This window comes from Mobula hypostoma, chromosome 21, assembly GCF_963921235.1.
Source record: "Mobula hypostoma chromosome 21, sMobHyp1.1, whole genome shotgun sequence".
Taxonomy (NCBI): Eukaryota; Metazoa; Chordata; class Chondrichthyes; order Myliobatiformes; family Myliobatidae; genus Mobula; species Mobula hypostoma.
This window is the reverse complement of record NC_086117.1, coordinates 17,992,475-18,013,602: the sequence shown is the minus strand read 5'-3', so window position 1 is coordinate 18,013,602 and position 21,128 is coordinate 17,992,475. Positions and strand designations below refer to the sequence as shown.

The 21,128-nt window shown below is 44.0% G+C and overlaps 1 protein-coding gene across 1 annotated transcript in view; it reads right to left on the bottom strand.

Moving 5' to 3' along the window:
- The window catches only part of LOC134360080 (hemicentin-1-like), a 425,813-nt gene that overhangs the window by 244,617 nt on the left and 160,068 nt on the right, over positions 1–21,128 (bottom strand). The window contains exons 23-30 of the mRNA XM_063074161.1: positions 16,106–16,233; positions 14,905–15,177; positions 9,812–9,901; positions 5,217–5,408; positions 3,641–3,771; positions 1,527–1,674; positions 980–1,106; positions 384–538 (exon numbers count right to left, since the gene is read on the bottom strand). Of these exons, the coding sequence (XP_062930231.1) occupies positions 384–538; positions 980–1,106; positions 1,527–1,674; positions 3,641–3,771; positions 5,217–5,408; positions 9,812–9,901; positions 14,905–15,177; positions 16,106–16,233 (1,244 nt within the window). The remainder of the gene's footprint in view (positions 1–383; positions 539–979; positions 1,107–1,526; positions 1,675–3,640; positions 3,772–5,216; positions 5,409–9,811; positions 9,902–14,904; positions 15,178–16,105; positions 16,234–21,128) is intronic.

Here is a 21,128-nt window from a genome sequence, read left to right as displayed (position 1 = left end):
TCCCTGTAATTCCTTCTCTGTCATTCTCTCACTCTTTCTTTCTCTTTCTAGAGGACATTCGCATGTAGATCTGTCCTCTCAGATCACTGCACATCAAGGCCCATCAAAAGCAAACAAGCCAGGCTCTAATCTACATTACAAGACAGAGTGCTGCGGAATTCAAAGTCTACGAATGCGAACATGAAACGATGATTTCTGAGCTTTTGCTCTGTTACCATGACCTGCACAAAGATTCTCCCAAGCCACTGCTGGTAAAAATGCTGCTTCACTACTTCGGCTTCATGTGGGTCTTGGCTGATAGATAGGCTGAATGCAAGCAACCTTGGGGAATGGAAACTACCTTAAAAAACAGTGTCAGTCAGAGCAGAGGTGTAATTCCATACCATGGACGTCAACTTTGAAGTGCTTGCTCTGCTGCCCAGCTGAATTATGGGCAGTACACTGATAGAGGCCCTGGTCCATTAGCTGAGCTGACCGAATCCGTAGTATCTGCCCCTCTTCTGTCAACTCCACGTGACCGGTGTCCTGAGACAAGCCCCTAATAACCAAAAATATAACAATTCCATTAAACAGCATTCTTTCTCTGCAATTTTAAAAATTAAAAATATTTATAAATCGTCTGTCCAACTCTTTGTAATCTCTTTTCTCCATAATATACAATATGTACGTTGTCTATTCCTATAATACAGGATCGTTCACTTTAACAAATTGAGTGGTGTTAGCATCCTCAGGCCATTGAAGAGTCTTTATATTAAAGGATATTCTATTCCTATGACACATTATTTTTCGTTAACACACACAGTGGGATATTCTCTGTAATTTTGTTTAAGCGTGTGGTCTCATCTTCGGGGCTTGCGCGGCGTAGTTGCATTTCTGAAGGTGTCAAGAATCTGCTCCATACCTCAGATGAAGCCGGGTCCACAGGAGAAAAACCCAGACAAGTGTGTTAGAGGAAGATGAGGAGGATCAGGATACTCACTGGCCATCCTTACTCCATCGAATGAGCGGGAAAGGAATTCCATTGGTGCGGCATTTGAGCTCCAACTCAGCGTTCACCAAAACAGCCAGTTCCTGAGTAATTCCAGACCGGAAGATCATGGGAGGCACTAAACAAAGAGCAGGAGACCGAAAGGATCAGCTGGCAATGAGTATCTTAAAAACGTTCTTATAAGCTGGGAAGGTCCAAGGACTCTACCTAATGTCCAAACTTCTGAAAAAGGATCTAGAGCGTCTCTTAAATGTTGCAATCGAACCCTCGTGCACCACTTTCACTGGCAGCTCATTCCACACTCACGCCACCCTCTGAGAGAAGAAACTTCACCCTGAGGTTCTACTTAAATATTTCACCTTTCGCCCTTAACCTATGACCTTCAGTTCTAGTCTCGCCCAACCTCAGTAGGAAAAAAGGCTGCTTGCAGTGTTGGGGAGTCCCAGAAAGCAACAGTTGGGCTGAATCATCATTTCAATTAATGTTGTTGGGGGAGACGGAGAGACGGTGAGGAGGCTCTTCTGCGGCTGATCCTTACCCTGCACCACTACATTGAAATGTTTATCAGCGGTGCCAGCGACATTGACGGCCTTGCAAGAGTACATTCCAGCATCCTCTTTGCGGGCTTTCGGGAGTCGCAGCATGCGGCCGCCGTTCAGGAGTCGGACTCTGCTGGTTCCTGCAACCTTCAGGAAGAAAAGCAAGGACAAAGGCAGCTGATTCACGACTGTGCTGAGGATGGAACCCACATTCAGAGATGTCAGTTCATTCCCAAGGCTCCAGCTCATTGGTTTCAATGTGAGGGCAGCACTGTAGCACAGAAGTTAGCACGGTGCTTTACAGTACAGGTGACCCAGGTCTGCAAGGAGTTTGTACATTCTCCTATGACTGTGTGGGTTTCCTCCAGGTTCTCCAATTTCCTCCCACAGTCCAAAGACTAGACTTGGGTTCAACTGGGGATTGCTGGGTACGTGGCTCGAAGGGTCATAACAGCCTATCCTGCACTATGTCCCAATCAATAAATAAATTCAATTGAAAATCTCTGTCTTCTGGGGCCTAATGCATGTGTTAATGTGCTATCTGCACCTCAACAGACCTTGCAATTATACTGACATGAAAATAATGGAAGTTTTGAAACAGATCAACATTGACTGGGTCAGAATCACCGTAAAAATAATTTATGTAAGTCTGCTTTCTAGTAGCTATTGTAAGGGCTAAAGGGACAAGGCTGTCTTGTACATCACTGTGGATATCCCATAGAACTGGAGTTGGCAAAATTCAAAGATTAAAGATTGGCTTTATTTGTCACGTGTACATTGAAACATACGGCGAAATGTGTTGTCTGCATCAATAATCAACACAGTCCGAGGGATGTGCTGGGGGCAGCAGCCCGCAAGTGTCAAACTTCCAGTGCCCACAATTTACTAACCCTAATCTGTGCACCTTTTGGAACGTGAGAGGGAACCAGAGCACCTGGAAGAAACCCAGTGGTCACGGGGAGGACCTGCAAACTCCTTCCAGCCAGTGGCAGAACTTGAATTCCAATCTTGCAATCTCTGGCACTATAAAGCATTACGCTAACTGCTACATGACTGTACCACCCTTGTTTTCAAAGCACTGCTTTTTACTGTCAATATTTGTGTATTATTTTTCATATTTTACCGAACTTTACTTGAGACAATGAGATTGTAAAACAATGCACAGTGCACTAATAATGGGAAAAATAGGATTTTAAAACTTGAGTTCATTTTATTTTTGTTATTTTATACACCAGTTCTTTCTATGGAGGAATAATACAGTGTACTGTAAACCCAAGGTGTATGCTAAAATTTAGGTCCGTTTGAAGAAGGTGACATACACATTGGTGTGACCTAACTCACCATTTTTCTTGATGCTCGTAGCAGTTATATAATAGGGACTTAAAACAATTAACTCATCTTTAAATACCAACTTTTTCAATGAATTTGCCCAGATATGCATTCAGATACACCCACAAGAAACAAATGTTACTTTGGTCAATGAATTAGCAGCATAGAAACAAGCTCTTTGGCCCAAATGACAAATGCTAGTACCCAGGCTCAATCGGAGTCCACTCCAGCATCTTTTCAGTCAACCACCTTTCTGTTCCCTCTCCTCATAGCTTTGGCTTCCCTTTAAATATATCTATGGGTCTGCCGTAATTTTACCTTTTGGACGCTCCCTCAACCAATTAGGCTATCGGTAAGATGTTGAATAAGTAGATGGTGGAAGAGATGCTGAAATCTAACATCCAGGATGACCTCCACATTTTACAATGACCAGACACAAGAGATTCTGTAGATGCTGGAAATCTTGAGCAAACATACAAAAAAAAATTCTGGAGGAACTCAGCAGGTCAGGCAGCATCTATGGGCAGAAATGAACATTCAAGGTTTCAGGCCGAGAACATGTCCTAATGATGGGTGTTGGCCCGGAACGTCGAATGCAAATTTCCTTCCGCAGGTGCTGCCGGACCTGCTGGGTTCCTCCAACATTTTGCGTGTTATACAATGACTAAGACCAGGGATGAAGCCTCTCATGAAGTTCTGGTGTGAAATTGCAGAAAGCAAGCAACATCAGTTTCTGTATTTGTCCTCCCACTCAGGCTGCACAAGAAAGGAATATCGCACCCACCGGTCGCTCGTTCTTGTACCAACTGATAGTGGGAGGTGGGGTGCCAGTGGTATCACACTCCAAAGTCGACGGTTGATTAATCAGTGCAGTGATATTCTGTATATGGTAGTTATTCCGAATCTCGGGGGGAACTGGGACAAAAGAAGGGATACAGGAAGAGAGGATGATTAACACACACTTTCCATGATAGCACATTGCAAACTTTACTATCTTGAAGGGTAGGTACTTGAGAATGCTACCACCATCAAATTTTCACACCAAATTGTCTTGAAAATATATTGTCAAAACTTCAACTTCCTTCCACGAAAATCCTGGAACTCTTCACCTAACAAGACTTTGACACTGGGAAATTTAGAGGTGAATTCACATCCGCCTGAAAATGGTACATTGTACTTGTGTAGTGTTCTTTCTATTTACACATCATTTAGCTAACACATTGCAAAAATGTGCTAAACAGAACATTTCACAGTTCTGAAATACAACTCCATATTAAAAAGTTTGGCAAGAAAAATTTGATATGGCTGGAAGGATTTGGCTTGTGACTTTGGCTTTTAATGGAACTACATGGAAGACTGACTCTATGCATGGTCAAAGCAATTAGTGGCAATCTTCTCTCCTCACTTCATCTACCTTCCCCACAACCTTAAGTGCCAAGGGAAAAAAGCAACACAGTCTCCAAGGCTGCTGTTTAACTCGTCTCTAATGCAACACTAACAGCCCAACGATCTAGCATGCACACAAACTTTGGGTTCGCAAATTCACTAACTTCCAAGTGAGGGCTTTGACACTCCAAGCTACTGTGGAATACTGAACATTAGACTGTCACCATCCAAATGTACCTATTGACACCTTAAGATAATGAGTGGTATTTGTCACATCACATTGGTGATATGTGACATTAAATGTAGTATGCTTTATTTATCTGATAATTATTAACCCAAGCTCTGATCCCTATCATTCTTGTTAGTTTTCTTTCAAATTATCCAGCATAGTTTTGGTTGTCATACAGTCTATTAGCTACACCTGTACACCTACTCATTAATGCAAATATCTCATCAGCCAATCATGTGGCACCAACTCAATGCATAAAAGCACGCAGACATGGCCAGGAGGCTCAGTTGTTGCTCAGACCGAACATCAGAATAGGGAGGAAATGTGATCTAAGTGACTTTGACCGTGGAATGTTTGTTGGTGCCAGATGGGGTGGTTTGACTATCCCAGAAACTGTTGATCTCCCGGGATTTTCACGCACAACAGTCTCTATTTTTTTTTACAGGGAGTGGTACAAAAAAACAAAAAAGCATCCAGTAAGTGATAGTTCTGTGGGTGAAACGCCTTGTTAATGAGAGGTCAGGGGAGAACAGCCAGATTGGTTCAAGCTGACAGAAAGGCGACACAAATAACCACGTGTTACAGCAGTGGTGTGCAGAAGAGCATCTCTGAACATACAACACGTTGAATCTTGAAGCGGATAGGCTACAGCAGCAGAAGATCACAAACATTAGGTACAGGAGTTACCTACTAAACTGGCCACTGAGTGAAGGATGTTGTTTAATATTACAGCTTAAACATTTACCTCGGATTTGCAATCGATATTTTCTTTTGGACGAGCCAGCCTCGTTAGTTGCAATACACATGTAATCTCCACTGTTGTGGGGCGAAACTGAATCAATCAAAAGAGAGCCGTCCTCGAGTATTGAAACTCCTGGTTCATTACCCAGCACATCCAGCCCATTTTGTAGCCAGTGTATCACTGGGGGAGGAGTGCCTGGGAATATTAAACCACAATATAATCATAGGATACATTCATAAAAGTTTTCGATTAGCAAATAGAAAATGGAATTGCATCACTATAGACAAATGTGAAAAATCCAGCCAGTTCAAGGTGAATCTGGTCCTCTGAACACCCCTCAACAGTCCAGTTTTCTGTTTTAATGGATTTGCTGTTGTGTTATTTTACAATATTCAATACATGACATGACATTGAGGGCCACATTAAATTTTGCAGCTGGAATTAGAAGATACAGAAGTTCACCAGCTGACTAAAGGACTGAGTAAAACTGTGGTAGATGGATGTCAACGTGTAAATCCTCCATTCTGGATCCTAGAAATATGCATCAGATTATTTTCTTAAGTCAATAGACACTATCTAACACTTTGATCCTTCATTTCTTCTTGGGCAGCTTTATTCATTGTGCTAAATCCTACAAAAGATCTATTCGAGCTCTTTATAGGAACTTCTCAATTTATCCCAGAGTATTTCTCCATTGTACTGTAAATGCCTGCAAGAAAATGAATCTCAAGGTGGTATTGTTGGGGCATAATCTGAAGTTATGGTATATAGCCAATATTAATTTCAACAGCAACCAGATCTGAATGTAGAGTGTAGATCGAATTTAAAATGCAGCTCTGAACAATGGTCTTCTTGGAGCTGCAGACTGGGGCTGATCACCTGAGATGTCTGCATATGCATGAATGCAGCTGGAGAGACAATGGTGTCTGGAGTATTGATGTGAAGATTTACATGTTTGAAAATTATATGCAGTTCAAATGAAGAATTGTCAACCCAAAGTATTGCAGTAAACAATGTCATTGTAACAACTGAAACTGTATTGAGTTACCATTGACCTTAGAGGAAATTACAAGTAGGCTAGACAAGGGAAATGCGGTGGATGTTGCATATTTGGATTTTCAGAAGGCCTTTGACAAGGTGCCACACATGAGGCTGCTTAACAAGATAAGAGCCCATGGAATTACGAGAAAGTTACATACGTGGATAGAACGTTGGCTGATTGGCAGGAAATAGAGAGTGGGAATAAAGGAATCCTATTCTGGTTAGCTGCCGGTTACCAGTGGTGTTCCACAGGGGTCCGTGTTGGGGACGCTTCTTTTCATGTTATACATCAACAATTTGGATTATGGAAGAGATGGCTTTGGTGGCTAAGTTTGCTGATGGTACAAAGATAGGTGGAGGGGCTGGTAGTGCTGAGGAAACAAAGAGTCTGCAGAAAGACTTGGATAGATTGGGAGAATGGGCAAAGAAGTGGCAAATGAAATACAATATTGGAAAGTGTATGGTTATGCACTTTGGCAGAAGAAATAAACGGGCAGACTATCATTTAAATGGGGAGAGAATTCAAAGTTTGGAGATGCAACGGGACTTGGGAGTCCTCGTACAGGATACCCTTAAGGTTAACCTCCAGGTTGAGTCGGTGGTAAAGAAGACAAATGCAATGTTGGCTTCATTTCTAGAGGAATAGAGTATAGGAGCAGGGATGTGATGTTGAGGCTCTATAAGGTGCTGGTGAGACCTCACTTGGAGTACTGTGGGTGGTTTTGGGCTCCTTATTTAAGAAAGGATGTGCTGACATTGGAGAGGGTACAGAGAAGATTCACTAGAATGATTCCGGGAATAAGAGGCTTAACATAAGAGGAACGTTTGTCTGCTCTTGGACTGTACTCCTTGGAGTTTAGAAGAATGAGGGGGGACCTCATAGAAACATTTCGAATGTTGAAAGGCATGGACAGAGTGGATGTGGCAAAATTGTTTCCCATGGTGGGGGGAGTCTAGTACGAGAGGGCATGACTTAAGGATTGAAGGGTGCCCATTCAGAATGTGAAGACATTCTTTTAGCCAGAGGGTGGGGAATCTATGGAATTTGTTGCCATGGGCGGCACTGGAGGCCAAGTCATTGGGTGTATTTAAGGCAGAAATTGATAGGTATCTGAGTAGCCAGGGCATCAAAGGTTATGGTGAGAAGGCGGGGGAGTGGGACTAAATGGGAGAGTGGATCAGCTCATGATAAAATGGCAGAGCAGACTCGATGGGCTGAATGGCTGACTTCTGCTCCTTTGTCTTATGGTCTTAAGGGTATAAAAATGTGACGTACTTTGAGTTTAGGAGGCCTCTTCTTCCAAGAGTGTTTTGGTTATGATGCCTGTTGTTCATGTTGTTAAATAAAGACCTCTATATCAGCGGTCCCCAACCACCTGGCCGCAAAGCATGTGAGGAAATGATACGAGTCAGCTGCACCTTTCCTCATTCCCTGTCACACACTGTTGAACTTGAACATAGGGGTGCCAACTGTCCCGTATTTGCCAGGACATCCTGTATATTGGGCTAAATTGGTTGGTCCCATACGGGACCGCCCTTGTCCCGTATTTCCCCCGGTAAGGTAGAGTGTTCCTATGAAACCTTTCGTGCCGAAATGGCGTAAAGCGAAGAAGCAATTACCATTAATTTATATGGGAAAATTTTTTGAGTGTTCCCAGACCCAAAAAATAACCTAACAAATCATACCAAATAATACATAAAACCGAAAATAAATAACACTAACATATAGTAAAAGCACGAATGATGTGACAAATACAAAGCCTATATAAAGTAGAAATAATGTATGTACAGTATAGTCGGGAAGATGAAGGGAAAACCGATTGGTGGGGGGGAAAAATTGGCACATACGCGCATACACACGTCACATGCGCACGTCAGGTGCCCGCGCAAGGCTTCATGGTCGGTCATAGTAGTCTTTCCTGGGGTAAAGTGTCCCGGGATTTGACTGCTACTTTTGTCCCTTATCTGGGAGTGAGAAAGTTGGCAACCCTAACTGTAAAAGACATGTTGAGGTGAGTTTAACCCTACTTGAGCACCTCCCCCCCCCCAGCCAACCGGTTGGCCGGTCCGCAAGAATATTGTCAATATTAAACCGGTGCGGTGCAAAAAAGGTTGGGGACCCCTGGTCTATATCCACCACCTTCAGTGTCTCTCCAGTAACTTTGTTCACAGTCACAACAGTATATGGTGACACTTACATTCTTTCATAATAAATTCACCTTAAACTGTGACCTACAGATTTAATTCTATTTGGAAACAGTGGTTGAACCTGCTTCCAGATCGTTTTGTTCAGTGTAGTATAACATCCCTTCTTACACTCGTTTTATCCAATCAATTTGGTTCACCAATATGGGTTGTTGGTCCAAACAGCCCATAAATCTTGTGTAATCTTAAATCTCTGTCCTCAGTTTAATAATCCTCCTATCAATGGGATTAGTTTCACCCTGCTTATTCTATCTAAACCTATCATTATTTTGATTAACCTCTATCATATCTCCACTCCACTATCTCGGTTGCAAACAGATCAATCCTCAGTTCTGTCTCCCCACGTAATTAGTGTTTTACTGGTGTTTGCTCAATGTCGGATGTATAAAAGCCAGCCAGCTCAAGGTGACACTGGCCCCTCAACTGCCTTGCAACGTTCCAGTTCACTGTGTATTGATTCTCTGTCTGCTACATTGTACTTTGTGTTGCGAGTTTTTATTATGGGTTACGGTAATTTGTCACACGGGCTGGGGCGTGGTAGAAACAAATGAGTGTAGTTACGTATTCACACTTTGTCCTCGTTAGCTTAGTTAGGGTTGGGGGTGAGACAGGAAATGAATATTTTTTTGTTGACCGCTAATTTGGCTGCTCTAACTTCGCTCACATCACTAATTCCGCTCGTTTTGCCAATATCGTTAATGAAGGTTATTTGTCTTTGCTGATTTTGGAATAAAGGATCGAATGTACTTCTTTCAACTTGGATCTCAGTGATCTGGAAGCGCGTCACACAGTGTCGTAATCCCTCACTCAGTCTCTCAGCAGTTTTGGTCTGCTGTTCCAGTAACCGCTCCAAACTGTTTTAGCATTTATGGAAACATACACTCTGCAAAAAACCCCACAACCAAACTGGCAAATTTTAAACCCTTGCACTGTAGACGGTTAAAATAAAGACAGTGTGATACCCTACTCTGCAAACACATCCTGCCCCATTTTAACCAGGAGTAGGACTATTTGGTGTCTCAAGCCTATTCTGCCAGAGGCTCTTGGCCAAGCCAGGTGAGGCTTCCAACAGAACTCAAGCCAAAAATGGTTTCTTCTGCTCATTTTGGATCAGACGGTGCTCTTGGGGCCTCAAGAGGTAGATCTATCCTGCTCCTGTCTCCTAACTCTCTCAGGACACCTACCTAGCATCAAGTGACGGCTCCCAAGCTTTGCTGGCAAGGAACTGTGGTATTGAGGCCTTGCTCTGGCTGATTAACGAGCCTGCTGCTTCTGTCAAGCCTCCGTGCTCAGTACAGATCTGTCTGCTGGTTAAATTCAGAAATATGATCTCTGACAGGGTTAAGGCCTACCTCCAGCTGGGCAGGCAAGAATAACCTTCTCCTTCGCCAGTCGTTCCTGTTCAGCATGAAAAGGGTCATCTTCAGCAAAAAATGGCGGCTCTGATGAAACAAGAACATTGAATTAATTATTTTGCTTCAGAATGGTTCTGAACATTTTTCATGCCATGGACACCTGCCATTAACCAAGGGGTCCGGGACCGTAGGTTGGGTAGTGGGGTACCCCTGACATGGAACATAGAAAAGAACAGCACAGTGCAGACACTTAGCCCCACAATGTTCTGCCAACCTTTTAATCTACTCCAAGAACAATCTAACCCTTCCTTCCCATATAGCCCTCCATTTTCCTTTCATCCATGTACCTATCTATGACTCTCTTAAATGTCCCTGCCTGTACTACCCCTCCTGGCAGCATGTTCCATGCACCCACCACTCACTGTGTGAAAAACTGTCTCTGACACCCAGCCCCCTCCCATACACTCCTCACTACACCTTAAAGTTATGACCCTCATACAGTATTCCTGCTGTGGGGAAATGTCTCTGGCTACCCACTCGATTTATGCCTCTTATCATCTTGTATACCTCTATCAGGTTATCTCTCATCCTCCTTCTCTCCAAAGGATAAAGCCACAGCATGCCCAACCAAGATATGCTTTCGAATCCGGGCAGCACGCTGGTAGGTCTCCTCTGCACCCTCTATAAAGCTTCCACATCCTTCCGATAACGAGGTGACCAGAACTGAGCACCAAACCCAACCAGCTCTAACCTGAGTTTTACACACAAAATGCTGAAGGACCTCAGCAGGCCGAGCGGCATCCATGGAAAAATGTGCAGTCGGTGTTTTGGCTGAAACCTTAACCTGAGTTTTACAGCGCTGTAACATTACCTCACAGCTCTTGAAGTCAGTCCCCTGTCCATTGAAGGCCAACGTACCATATGCCTTCTTAACCACCCTATTGATCTGTGGATCTATGGGTGTGAACCCCGAGATCCCCTCTGTGTGTTCACACTGTTAACAATCTTGGCATTGACCCTGTATTCCACCTTGTTTGACCTTCCAAAGTGAATCACAATCAGTTTAGTAGAACAATTTCCATTAAATGTCAGAATCAGGTTTAATATCACAGATACATAGCGTGAAATTTGTTAACTTTGCGGCAGCAGTACAATGCGATACATGATAATAATAGAAAAAAACTGAATTACAGTAAATAAACACGAAAACGTTTGTGGAGAGATGTAACTGATCTTCCTGTCTTCATTCTCTCCTGCATCTGATACTTCACCTTGTCACAAGGATGACTGAAAGCACCTTAAACCACTCTGTAACACACACAAAAAATGCTGGTGAACACAGCAGGCCAGGCAGCATCTATAGGTAGAGGTACAGTCGACGTTTCAGGCCGAGGCCCTTCGTCAGGACTAACTGAAAGAAGGGCTAGTAAGAGATTTGAAAGTGGGAGGGGGAGGGGGAGATCCAAAATGATAGGAGAAGACAGGAGGGGGAGGGATGGAGCCAAGAGCTGGACAGTTGATAGGCAAAAGGGATACGAGGCTGGAGAAGGGAGAGGATCATGGGACGGGAGGCCTAGGGAGAAAGAAAGGTGGGGGGAGCCTATTTAATTTCATGTCCCATTCCCATTCTGATATGTCCATCCACGACCTCCTCTACTGTCAAGATGAAGCCACACTCAGGTTGGAGGGACAACACCTTATATTCCGTCTGGGTAGCCTCCAACCTGATGGCATGAACATTGACTTCTCAAACTTCTGCTAATGCCCCACCTCCCCCTCATACCCCATCCCTTATTTATTTGTGTATGTATGTATGTATATATGTATTTATTTATTACCCCCTTTTTCTCTTTTTTTTCTCCCTCTGTCCCTGTCTCAATAACTCCTTGCCCATCCTCTGGGCTCCCCTCCCCCTTTCTTTCTCCCTAGGCCTCCCGTCCCATGATCCTCTCCCTTCTCCAGCCTTGTATCCCTTTTGCCAATCGACTTCCCAGCTCTTGGCCCCATCCCTCCCCCTCCCGTCTTCTCCTATCATTTCGGATCTCTCCCTCCCCCTCCCACTTTCAAATCTTTTACTATCTCTTCTTTCAGTTAGTCCTGACGAAGGGTCTTGGCCCGAAACGTCGACTGTACCTCTTCCTATGGATGCTGCCCGGCCTGCTGCGTTCATAGCAACCTTTATGTGTGTTGCTTGAAATTCTAGCATCTACAGATTTCCTCGTGTTTGTGTTTTTAAACCACTCTGTAGCCATCTGCTGAAGTGACCGTGTGCAGCAGAAGCGGAGGGCTGTCCGAAAGGGAAGGTTGAAGCCCGTGGTGTCATTTGATCAGGATCAATGGGCACTAACAGGCAGCTGATGTGGAGGAATTCAAAGCCAGAGGCATGTCTTACTTTGGCATTTGCCATCCAGGAAAGTTTAGGAGATGTCAGAGGTCTGTCTTTTCACACAGAGAGTGGCAGGTGCATGAAACGGACTGCCGGGGCGGTGGGTGGCGGCAGGTACACCAGGAACATGCAGAATAAGAAACTCTTCGGCACATGAATGATAGAAAAGTGGAGGACTATGTAGGAGGGAAGGATTCGCTTGTTCATAGAGTAAGTTAAAAGGTCAGCACAACACTGAGGGCCGAAGGGCCTGTACTGTGCTATCGTGTTCTATGTTCTATGATGGAACGGTTTTCTCAGGGATAAAATCACAAAGGTACCATGATGTTTTATTACTCAGGTTATAAAGAGATACAGCACTTTAATCCATTCAGCCAGTCTAACGATTAACTATCCATTTACACCGACTCTTCATTAACCCCTGCGCTCTCTGCCCCAGATTCTATCAGACAATTTACAGTGTCCAACCAGCCTGCACGTGGGTGGGATGTGGGAAGGAACCAGAGAACCCAGAGGGAAATGGCATGACCACATGGAGGGCATGCAAACTCTAGAGGCACAATACCAGAGGTTAGGATTGCTCTCACCTCTCTCGCGCTGTGGGGCAGCATCTCCGCTAGCTGTGCCTCAGTGCCTTGCCCAGCGTGTGAAATAACTTTGTTAGAAAGGTCACAAAAGAAGTGCAACTAAACAGAGGTTAAGCTGGCCGGCGGCGTAGTGGCATCAGTACAGGGATTCAAGGCAAATGGTCCAGGGTTCAAATCCAGCCGGCCCCTTACATAACTTACCATCCGTGCTGGGTTGAGTGTCGAGCTAGCAACTCAGGCTTGTAAAAAATAGACAAATGCCAAAGGTATGGCATAAAAAAGTGCCACCCAATGCACCACGAGGCGCGAAAAGGAACAACAAAGCTGGCGTGGCAGCTGTTCCAGCCGTAGAGCTACAGCTGCCTCTGGAAACCTTCGGGATACCCCCTCAATCTCAAAAAGGAACCATCTGTGATGTTGATAAATGTTTATGCAATGAGGCAAGGTGGGCCTCCATACGATAGAGGTGTTTAACAAGCTCTTAGGGAGGCATGTGAATGTGCAGAGAATGGAGAGAGAGGGACCATATGCGGGCAGAAGGGATTGGTTTAATTGTATGCCATCAGTGTAGTTGCTTTGGCCCAACATACTGGAAGGTAGGACCTGCCCCTGTTCAGTAACTGGGCTCATCGACCTCTACGTTCTATATAGGTCAGAAAGGGCTCAGTTGAAGTCATTTCAATTGCCAAAGCTAAGTTGGATAGGATTTTCGCATATTTTTCTCTGCAAGTTTTTCTCAGTTTCATCTATTTTCTCTCTTCTCTCCAGAAGGTCACATCAACATCATATTTCCACTGTCTGTCCTCCTTTAACATAACATACCATCCAATGTCCTACATGGTAACGTTAACAAATAAAAATTGGCACTGAGCCACTGGAGCAGAAATGGGGGCAGATGACCAAAGGCTTGGACAACGTGTATTAGATGTAACAGAGGAAATAGAAGCTTAACACCACACAGATTAGATTTGAAGGTTAGCGAAGACCAGAATTAGAGGAGAGCACACACATTGTAGTTAAAATGTTGGAAGAAATGACAAAGATAAATAAGGGCCAAGAAAGAAAATAAGGATAAACATTTTAAATCTGAGGCAATGCTTAAATGAGAGCTGGTGTAGCCTATCAACCATGCAACAATGGGGGAAACAGGCTTTAGTACAAGTTAGGATGCATTCTCCAAATAACCTCAGGTTCAAGGAGAGGGTGAGGAGTGACCTATGTTTCCTTTGGTGGGGGTATCCAGAACTAGAGGGTATCGCCTCAAAATTGCGGGGGGGGGGCGACCCTTTAGAATAGAGGTAAGGAGGAATTCTTTTTAGCCAGAGAGTAGTAAATCTGTGGAATGCTCTGCCATAGGTGCAGTGGAGGCCAAGTCCGTGGGTATATTTGAGGCAGAAGTTGATCATTTCCTGATCAATCAGGGCATCAAAGGATATGGCGAGAAGGCAGGTGTATGGGGTTGAGTGGGTTCTGGGATCAGCCATGATGGAATGGCGGAGCAGACTCGATGGGCTGAATGGTTCCTATGTCTTATGGTCTCATGGAGAGTGCTCTGGACTGCTCTGGTGTCAAGTGGAGTGGAAACAATATACTTTTAAATGCAGGGAATCACAAATGAACAGGAGAAAGTGAACGGGATGAGACATTTTATCTAGTCTTCATTCTTCGTATAAAAGGTCCACATATTGAAGTGGCGTGGTGGCGTAGCGGTTAGTCTAACGTTATCACAGTGTCAGTGATCTGGCTCCAATTCCCGTCAATGTCTGTAAGTAGTTTGTCCATTCTCCCTGTGACCATGTGCGTTTCCTCTTGGTGATCCAGTTTTCTCCCGTAGTCTGAAGGCGTGTGGATTAGTAGGTTGATTGGTCACATGGGTGTAATTAGACAGTGCGGGTCATTGGGCCAAAAGAGCCTGCTAATGTGTTGCAACTCTTAAATAATTAAAAATAAAATATATATGGGAGAACAAGACAAATCATTCAACACACACAAAATGCTAGAGTGACCCAGCAGGCCAGGCAGCATCAAGGAAAAGAGTTGGCGTTTCAGACCGAAACCCTCGTATGTTTCATCCTCAAATCTGGGCCATACAGTTAATGGTCTGAATGCACACCTACCCAACACTAACAGTGTCATATCAATCACATCATGTCCAACGCTGTTGGTCGCAACACAACGATATACTCCGGTGTCAGACAGCTCCACGTCTTCAATGCTGACCGAGCCATCGGGTCCATCCAGGGAGTCCCTGGCACCCTGCAGCAGGGCTTCACCATTCCTGTACCATCTGATCTTTGGAGTTGGGTCACCGTGTGCCACACAGGGAAGGTCCACTGACTGACCAACCCCTGCTTTCAGGAGATGATGCGAAGGATGGATCTTGGGAGGAACTAGGAAAAGGAAAATGAATGACAGTAAATAAAAGAGAAAATGTATAATGTATAGACTCTACCAGCTTAATTGTCTCATGAATCAGAAGTCTCTGTAATCCTCATTCCCAAATTCAGCAGCAGAACATCCAGTCTACAGTTTCTCATATTTCCTATACTGGTTGATGACGATATATCCCTGGTCCCTGCAGCTAAGGAGATTCCGTGACCTGAAGAGAGCAGGTTAACCTTGTCCATGACTACAGGCCCCACAGAAAAGCATCCAATGATGGAGAAAAACCCCAGTCTAGAAACATGGCCACCCAATTGCCAAGTAACATCAGCCGTAATAAGTGGAGTCTCCTGCTTCACTCAGAAGGAGAGGGCAACACACCCAGCCCTATGCCTCAGGAGGTATTAGATCATAAGATGCAGTAGCGTCTTTTTCTCACTTTTCTCACCTACCTATCACTTCTCTTGTGTCCCTTTCTCCGATGGTCTGTTCTCCTTTTCTCTCAGATTCCTTCTTCTCCAGCCCTTGAACTTTCACACCCACTTGGCTTCCACCTCCTTCCCCTCCTTCTCTGCCCCCCAACGCCATTTTATTCTGGCATCTTCCCCTTTCCTCCTCGGTCCTGAAGAAACGTCTTGGCCCAAAACATCGCCCGGTATTCATTTCCATAGAAGCTGCCTGACCTGCTGAATTCCTCCAGCATTTGTTGCTCCTTTTACAATTTGCCAAACTCCCAAAAAATCTATGATAAATCGCCTCAACTCAAGCAGGAAGAATAATTTGGACCAGGCAGCAAGAAGTGATGGGCACAGTGGCTGTAGTTTGTAGGCAGGCACTCACACACCCATGGAAGCGAAGACCAAACACAAACCCACACCTTCAGGGAGGCAGGAAAATGAAGGGGAAGTAAAGTAGGCTGGGATAAGTAACGCTCACCATGAATAACGAGTTGCAATGTCAGTGAGGCATTTCCAACTCTGTTGATAGCAGAGCATCGGTACAGACCACTGTCAGACACCCTGGCATCCCAGATCCTGAGTGACCCCGATGGCAAGACTGTGTACCTGGAAGGATAGAACACAGGCAATTCATGAGATAAGTGCTTTGTGTTGTGTATTTAATATTTCAACAATATTTTAGTAATCTTGTATACATATATATTGAATTGAATTGACTTTATTTCTTATATCGTTCACATACATGAGTAAAAATCTTTACCTTATGTCTCTATCTAAATGTGCCATGTGCAATCATAGTAATTTATAATAAATAGAACAGTCAATGCAACATAGAAATACACTCAAGTCAGCGTGAGTTAATCAGTCTGATGGCCTGGTGGAAGAAACTGTCCCGGAGCCTGTTGGTCCTGGCTTTTATGCTGCGGTACCGTTTCCCGGATGGTAGCGGCTGGAATAGATTGTGGTTGGGGTGACTGGGGTCCCCAGTGATCCTTCCTGCCCTTTTTTCACACCCGTCTTTGTGAACGTCCCGTATCATGGGAAGTTCACAACTACAGATGCGCTGGGCTGTCCGCACCACTCTCTGCAGAGTCCTGCAATTAAGGGAGTACAGTTCCCATGCCAGGCAGTGATGCAGCCAGTCAGGATGCTCTCAATTGTGCCCCTGTAGAAAGTTCTTAGAATTTGGGGGCCCATACCGAACTTCTTCAACCTGTGTGTATGTATGGTTGATTAAGCACTCTTGTTCATTTAAATAGTTCATAATGAGCTAAGTGTAAAAATATGCTCATCGCATACATCATCATGTTACCACGTGATATGTACACGCCTCACTTGAAGTAGGCAAAACCAGACCCATATTTTGGACTCCCATGACTCTCTTTGAATTAATTTAATATTTTGAAGTTACAAAACATACCACTTTGTACATCGGATATAAAATAAAATCGTGCTGGAATTATACAGGCATGAGTAGAGTTACACAGTATTAAGTTACCACAATATTCATTTTCAGACCAAAATTCGAATAAAGCCAGACTGAAGCGAGAGATGTCCCTATCTCGGATGGTCCATTTGGCAAACTAACCTGCCTCTATTTGCATGGAAACGTATTGCGAAATTGGTCCATAGAGAGAACAAATTTGTTAAGCTTGCAAGTTGTTTCCTCTGAGTTTGTGTCTCAGGGCCCTAGGGTGCACTGCACGCACTTTAATGTAGAGTTATTGTGTGCTATAACAGACCTGAGAACCTGTGATGGGGAAGTCAGCACTACAGCCCATTATCTTCACCAGCACAAGAATCCATGAGTGCATCCTCTTTTCATACAGTGTCAACCATATCTTCCACCAACTCCATTCTCTGTCCCTACCTAAGACCGCCAATCCCACCCTACCTCTCTGTCATTTCCACATCCAATCTACAAGCATGAACAAAAAATGAAAGCGGGCAGGTCATCAACTATGAAAGCAGCAAAGAGAACAAGTTTCCATTTGCAGGTAAACTGCAACTTTTTGAACAAGAAATGCAAGTGCATTCAAACCTCATCATTATCTGGAAGTCTTACAAATCTGAGAACAAAAGTTCAGCTGAAGTCAGAGCACAAAGCAACTAAATATCCTGCTTTGTAAAGGAATGTTCTTTGATATAGTACTTTTTATTTGATTTATTCAGTGAAGGAAACAAGCATTAGAGTTCGGTAAATAGACACCTGACAACTTTTGCAGGCAGCAACAGGTTCAGCCACAGCTGTATTGACAGATGGTGAGGGAGCCTTTGTTCTGTCCAATGACAGGGCTGGTGGGCATTTCAACAGCAGTAATTTCTATACAATTGTAAATATGGCTCAGTGCCTACCCTTATTAGGTGTGCCTGTACACCTGCTCATTAATCAAATATCTAAACAGCTAACCATATGGCAGCAACTCCGTGCATAGAAGCACGCAGACATGGTCAAGAGGTTCAGTTGTTGTTCAGACAAAACATCAGAGTGGGGAAGCTATGTAATAAAGTGGCCACTGAGTGTACAGTCAGACACGTGTCCAATGAAGTCGCATCTGAGAACTAGCACACAGCATGTGCAGAATCCGGCACAGCTTAGCATTTGTTATTCACAAGACCCTGAGAAGTCAGAGTGCATGTGGCAAACAAGACCACATGGTGCCTGGGAGCACCACTTCTTCCTCAGCATCAAAGACTCCTTGCTTCTATTCCAGTTCCAGGCATTGTCTTGTGAAGGATGCAGAAACATCTGGTAATCGGGTTAGTTAGTTTATTGTTGTCATATGTACCAAGATACATTGGGGAAAAAAAAACTTTGCATGTCATCCAGACTGTGCAGTGCAGTTAGACAAATGAAGTGCCAGGGTCAAAATAAAGTACACTGAGAAATCAAAAGTTTATCTTTAGTGTGTAAGAGGATCCTTCAAAAGTCTTATGACAAAGGGATAGAAGGTGTCGTTAAAGATGCTGGCATGAGAGCAGAAAGCACCCTCCTGCTTGGGGCCCTTAACAGAATGCATGCTGCTGAGTATAAATTCTAGTAGAGATTAATTGCTTAGTGTAATGAGCTCTTCAGGCCTGTGTGGGGTGCCGGAGAGCACTGGGCTTCCAGGTTCTTGGAGCACCTGAATTAATTAATTGTTGTTTAATGAAAGTTATTAACCATTTAAAGTTCCCTGTGTTTTTTCTTGAGTGACTTGCTCTTTGTAATACAATGTCCTGGTGCTTTCCGTTTAGATTTGTTAAGTTTATTTTGATAGACGTGGGGGTTCTGTGTTACTTGTATTACTTAAGTGGAAGTCTGATTAGCGCTAATAGCAGGGTGCTAGTTTTGAGAATGTTACTTCTCGCGTTGTCAATCCATTAAGCCACTGATGTTCTTTTGGAATTATTATGAATAAACCTTCATCACCACCTCTACTTCAGAGTTCGATTTTCCTCTGCACTTGGGTTCCAATATCGCCAGCGCACATTGCGACAGCTTAGTCATGAAAAAGAAACTTGAATTTTTGTAACAGACTTTCAGGACAATAAATCACTTAAATTAAACAAGGTCTCTTTCCACTGGCCAGGGTGTCAGCAGGAGGGCATGCATTTATGTTCTGTTATTCTAGTGACTAAACTGGTAACATAAATAGCCTGTAAAGTTACACTGGAACAATCTCTTGTTTGTATTACCAGGATCTCAGATACCATAAATACAAGGGATTCTGCAGATGCTGGAAGTCTTGAGCACATGCTCGAGGAACTCAGCAAGCAAACAGTATCTACGGAGGGGAGTAAATGTTTCGGACCCTTCATTAGATACGTGCTATTTTGATCGTCAGAATTTTTCTCCTGAAGAGGAAATAATCCAAGAGGTTGCTCAAAGCCACTGTGAAGAAACGCAAGATCCCTACCAACCCTGGGGCCTTTCTGATCTATGCCAGCTGAAAGTGGAGGGGAACTTCCAGCATCAAGAACTTGGAAGCCATGTCAGAAGAACATAAGGATGCTGTGGAATTGATGGAAGCACCTCACAACTACCCACCTGGTCACACAGTCAACCATTACCAATCTCATTCATAGAAGTGTTTATGGTTTCCACTCTGAGTTCACTGGGCACCCAAGTACCCACAAAATGAAGTTCAGCGTGGAGACGAGTAAACTGTGGAGCAATGATTTGAACCAGCCCATGCCTCGCCTCCGGCCCCTGTCCTTTTCAATCTGGTCCAGTGCTTAAATCGTCCAGACCTTGCTCTCAGAGCCAGATCCTGCTGCCTAGATACGCTCTTGGGCCTGTGCCCTGCCACCTCAATTCGGTCCGTACTCTACTTTCCCAATTCGACTTGGCACTTAAATCAATCAAACCTCGGGGCTTTCCTCGCTCTCAGGCCCGGGCCCAGATCCTGCCACCTCGACTCTGCATCGCCTCGATCCTGCCAAATCAAATTGCTTCCAAGTTCGCTCCAGGAATGGCCAAACATTGGCTCATTCCCCACTCTCCGGTCCGGAAGCCACCACTTCGATTGGACTCGCACACACCTTGCCACAGCCATCCTGCATCTTCGAGACTTCAGTCGCCACTGCCAGGTCGCACAGGTGGTTCAAAAGTTCAACTCCAGCAGGGAAGTTACAGTCAATTGCTTGTGGCGATCGTTCAGCAGAAAAGTGTCATTAATAAAACATTTAGCTGTTTCTTTTATTTGCCTCCATCAGGCAATCACTGAGCTTCACCATCTCAAACAATGATCCATGTAACAAGAAGCTTAACAAGACAAGCAGATGTGTTCAAAAGTAAACAGAAAAGATTTTGTACAAATCCTGAGCAACACACAAAAGATGCTGGAGGAACTCAGCAAGTCAGGCAGCATCTATGGAGAGAAACAAACAGTCAACATTTCAAGTCAAGGCCTCTCACCTGGACTCCCAAAACATCTGCTGTTTATTCCCCTCAATAACTGAACTGCCGAGTTACTCCAGCATTTTGTGTGAGGTGCTTGAAAGTAAGGCTAGAAAACGGTTTACACTGTTAGAGTGAGTTTTTTGGGTAGATGATTTGTTTACACTTAAATGACTTTGGCCACCAGATTTCTATTTGACTATTTGATCAAGTACTGTGGATTGAGTCCACAACAATGAGCTTCCTAAAAAGGTGTGAATATCAGATGCTTCTGGCACCGTAGTTTGACCAGATGCTGTAGTTTTGAAGACAGTATCATCTATACATTATAAATGTTAATTGTCTTCTATGTTAGCACGTAAAATGCCAAATAAATACATTGTGGATTTATTGCATTCCTAAAGGCTGTGGATACCAACCCAGACATGTTGGCATCGGAAGGAAAGGATGGAGTTAGGTGGTGTGATATTTTGTATGTAGCTTCAATAAAAAGTATTGTCTATGCATTGTCTATAACTTTTTAAGTAGCGATTGCCTTTGTGTTTAGCATATAAATATCAATCCCACATTGGGCTAGCAGACCTTTCTACCGAAAGTGTCTCCGTCCGTATGATGCCTG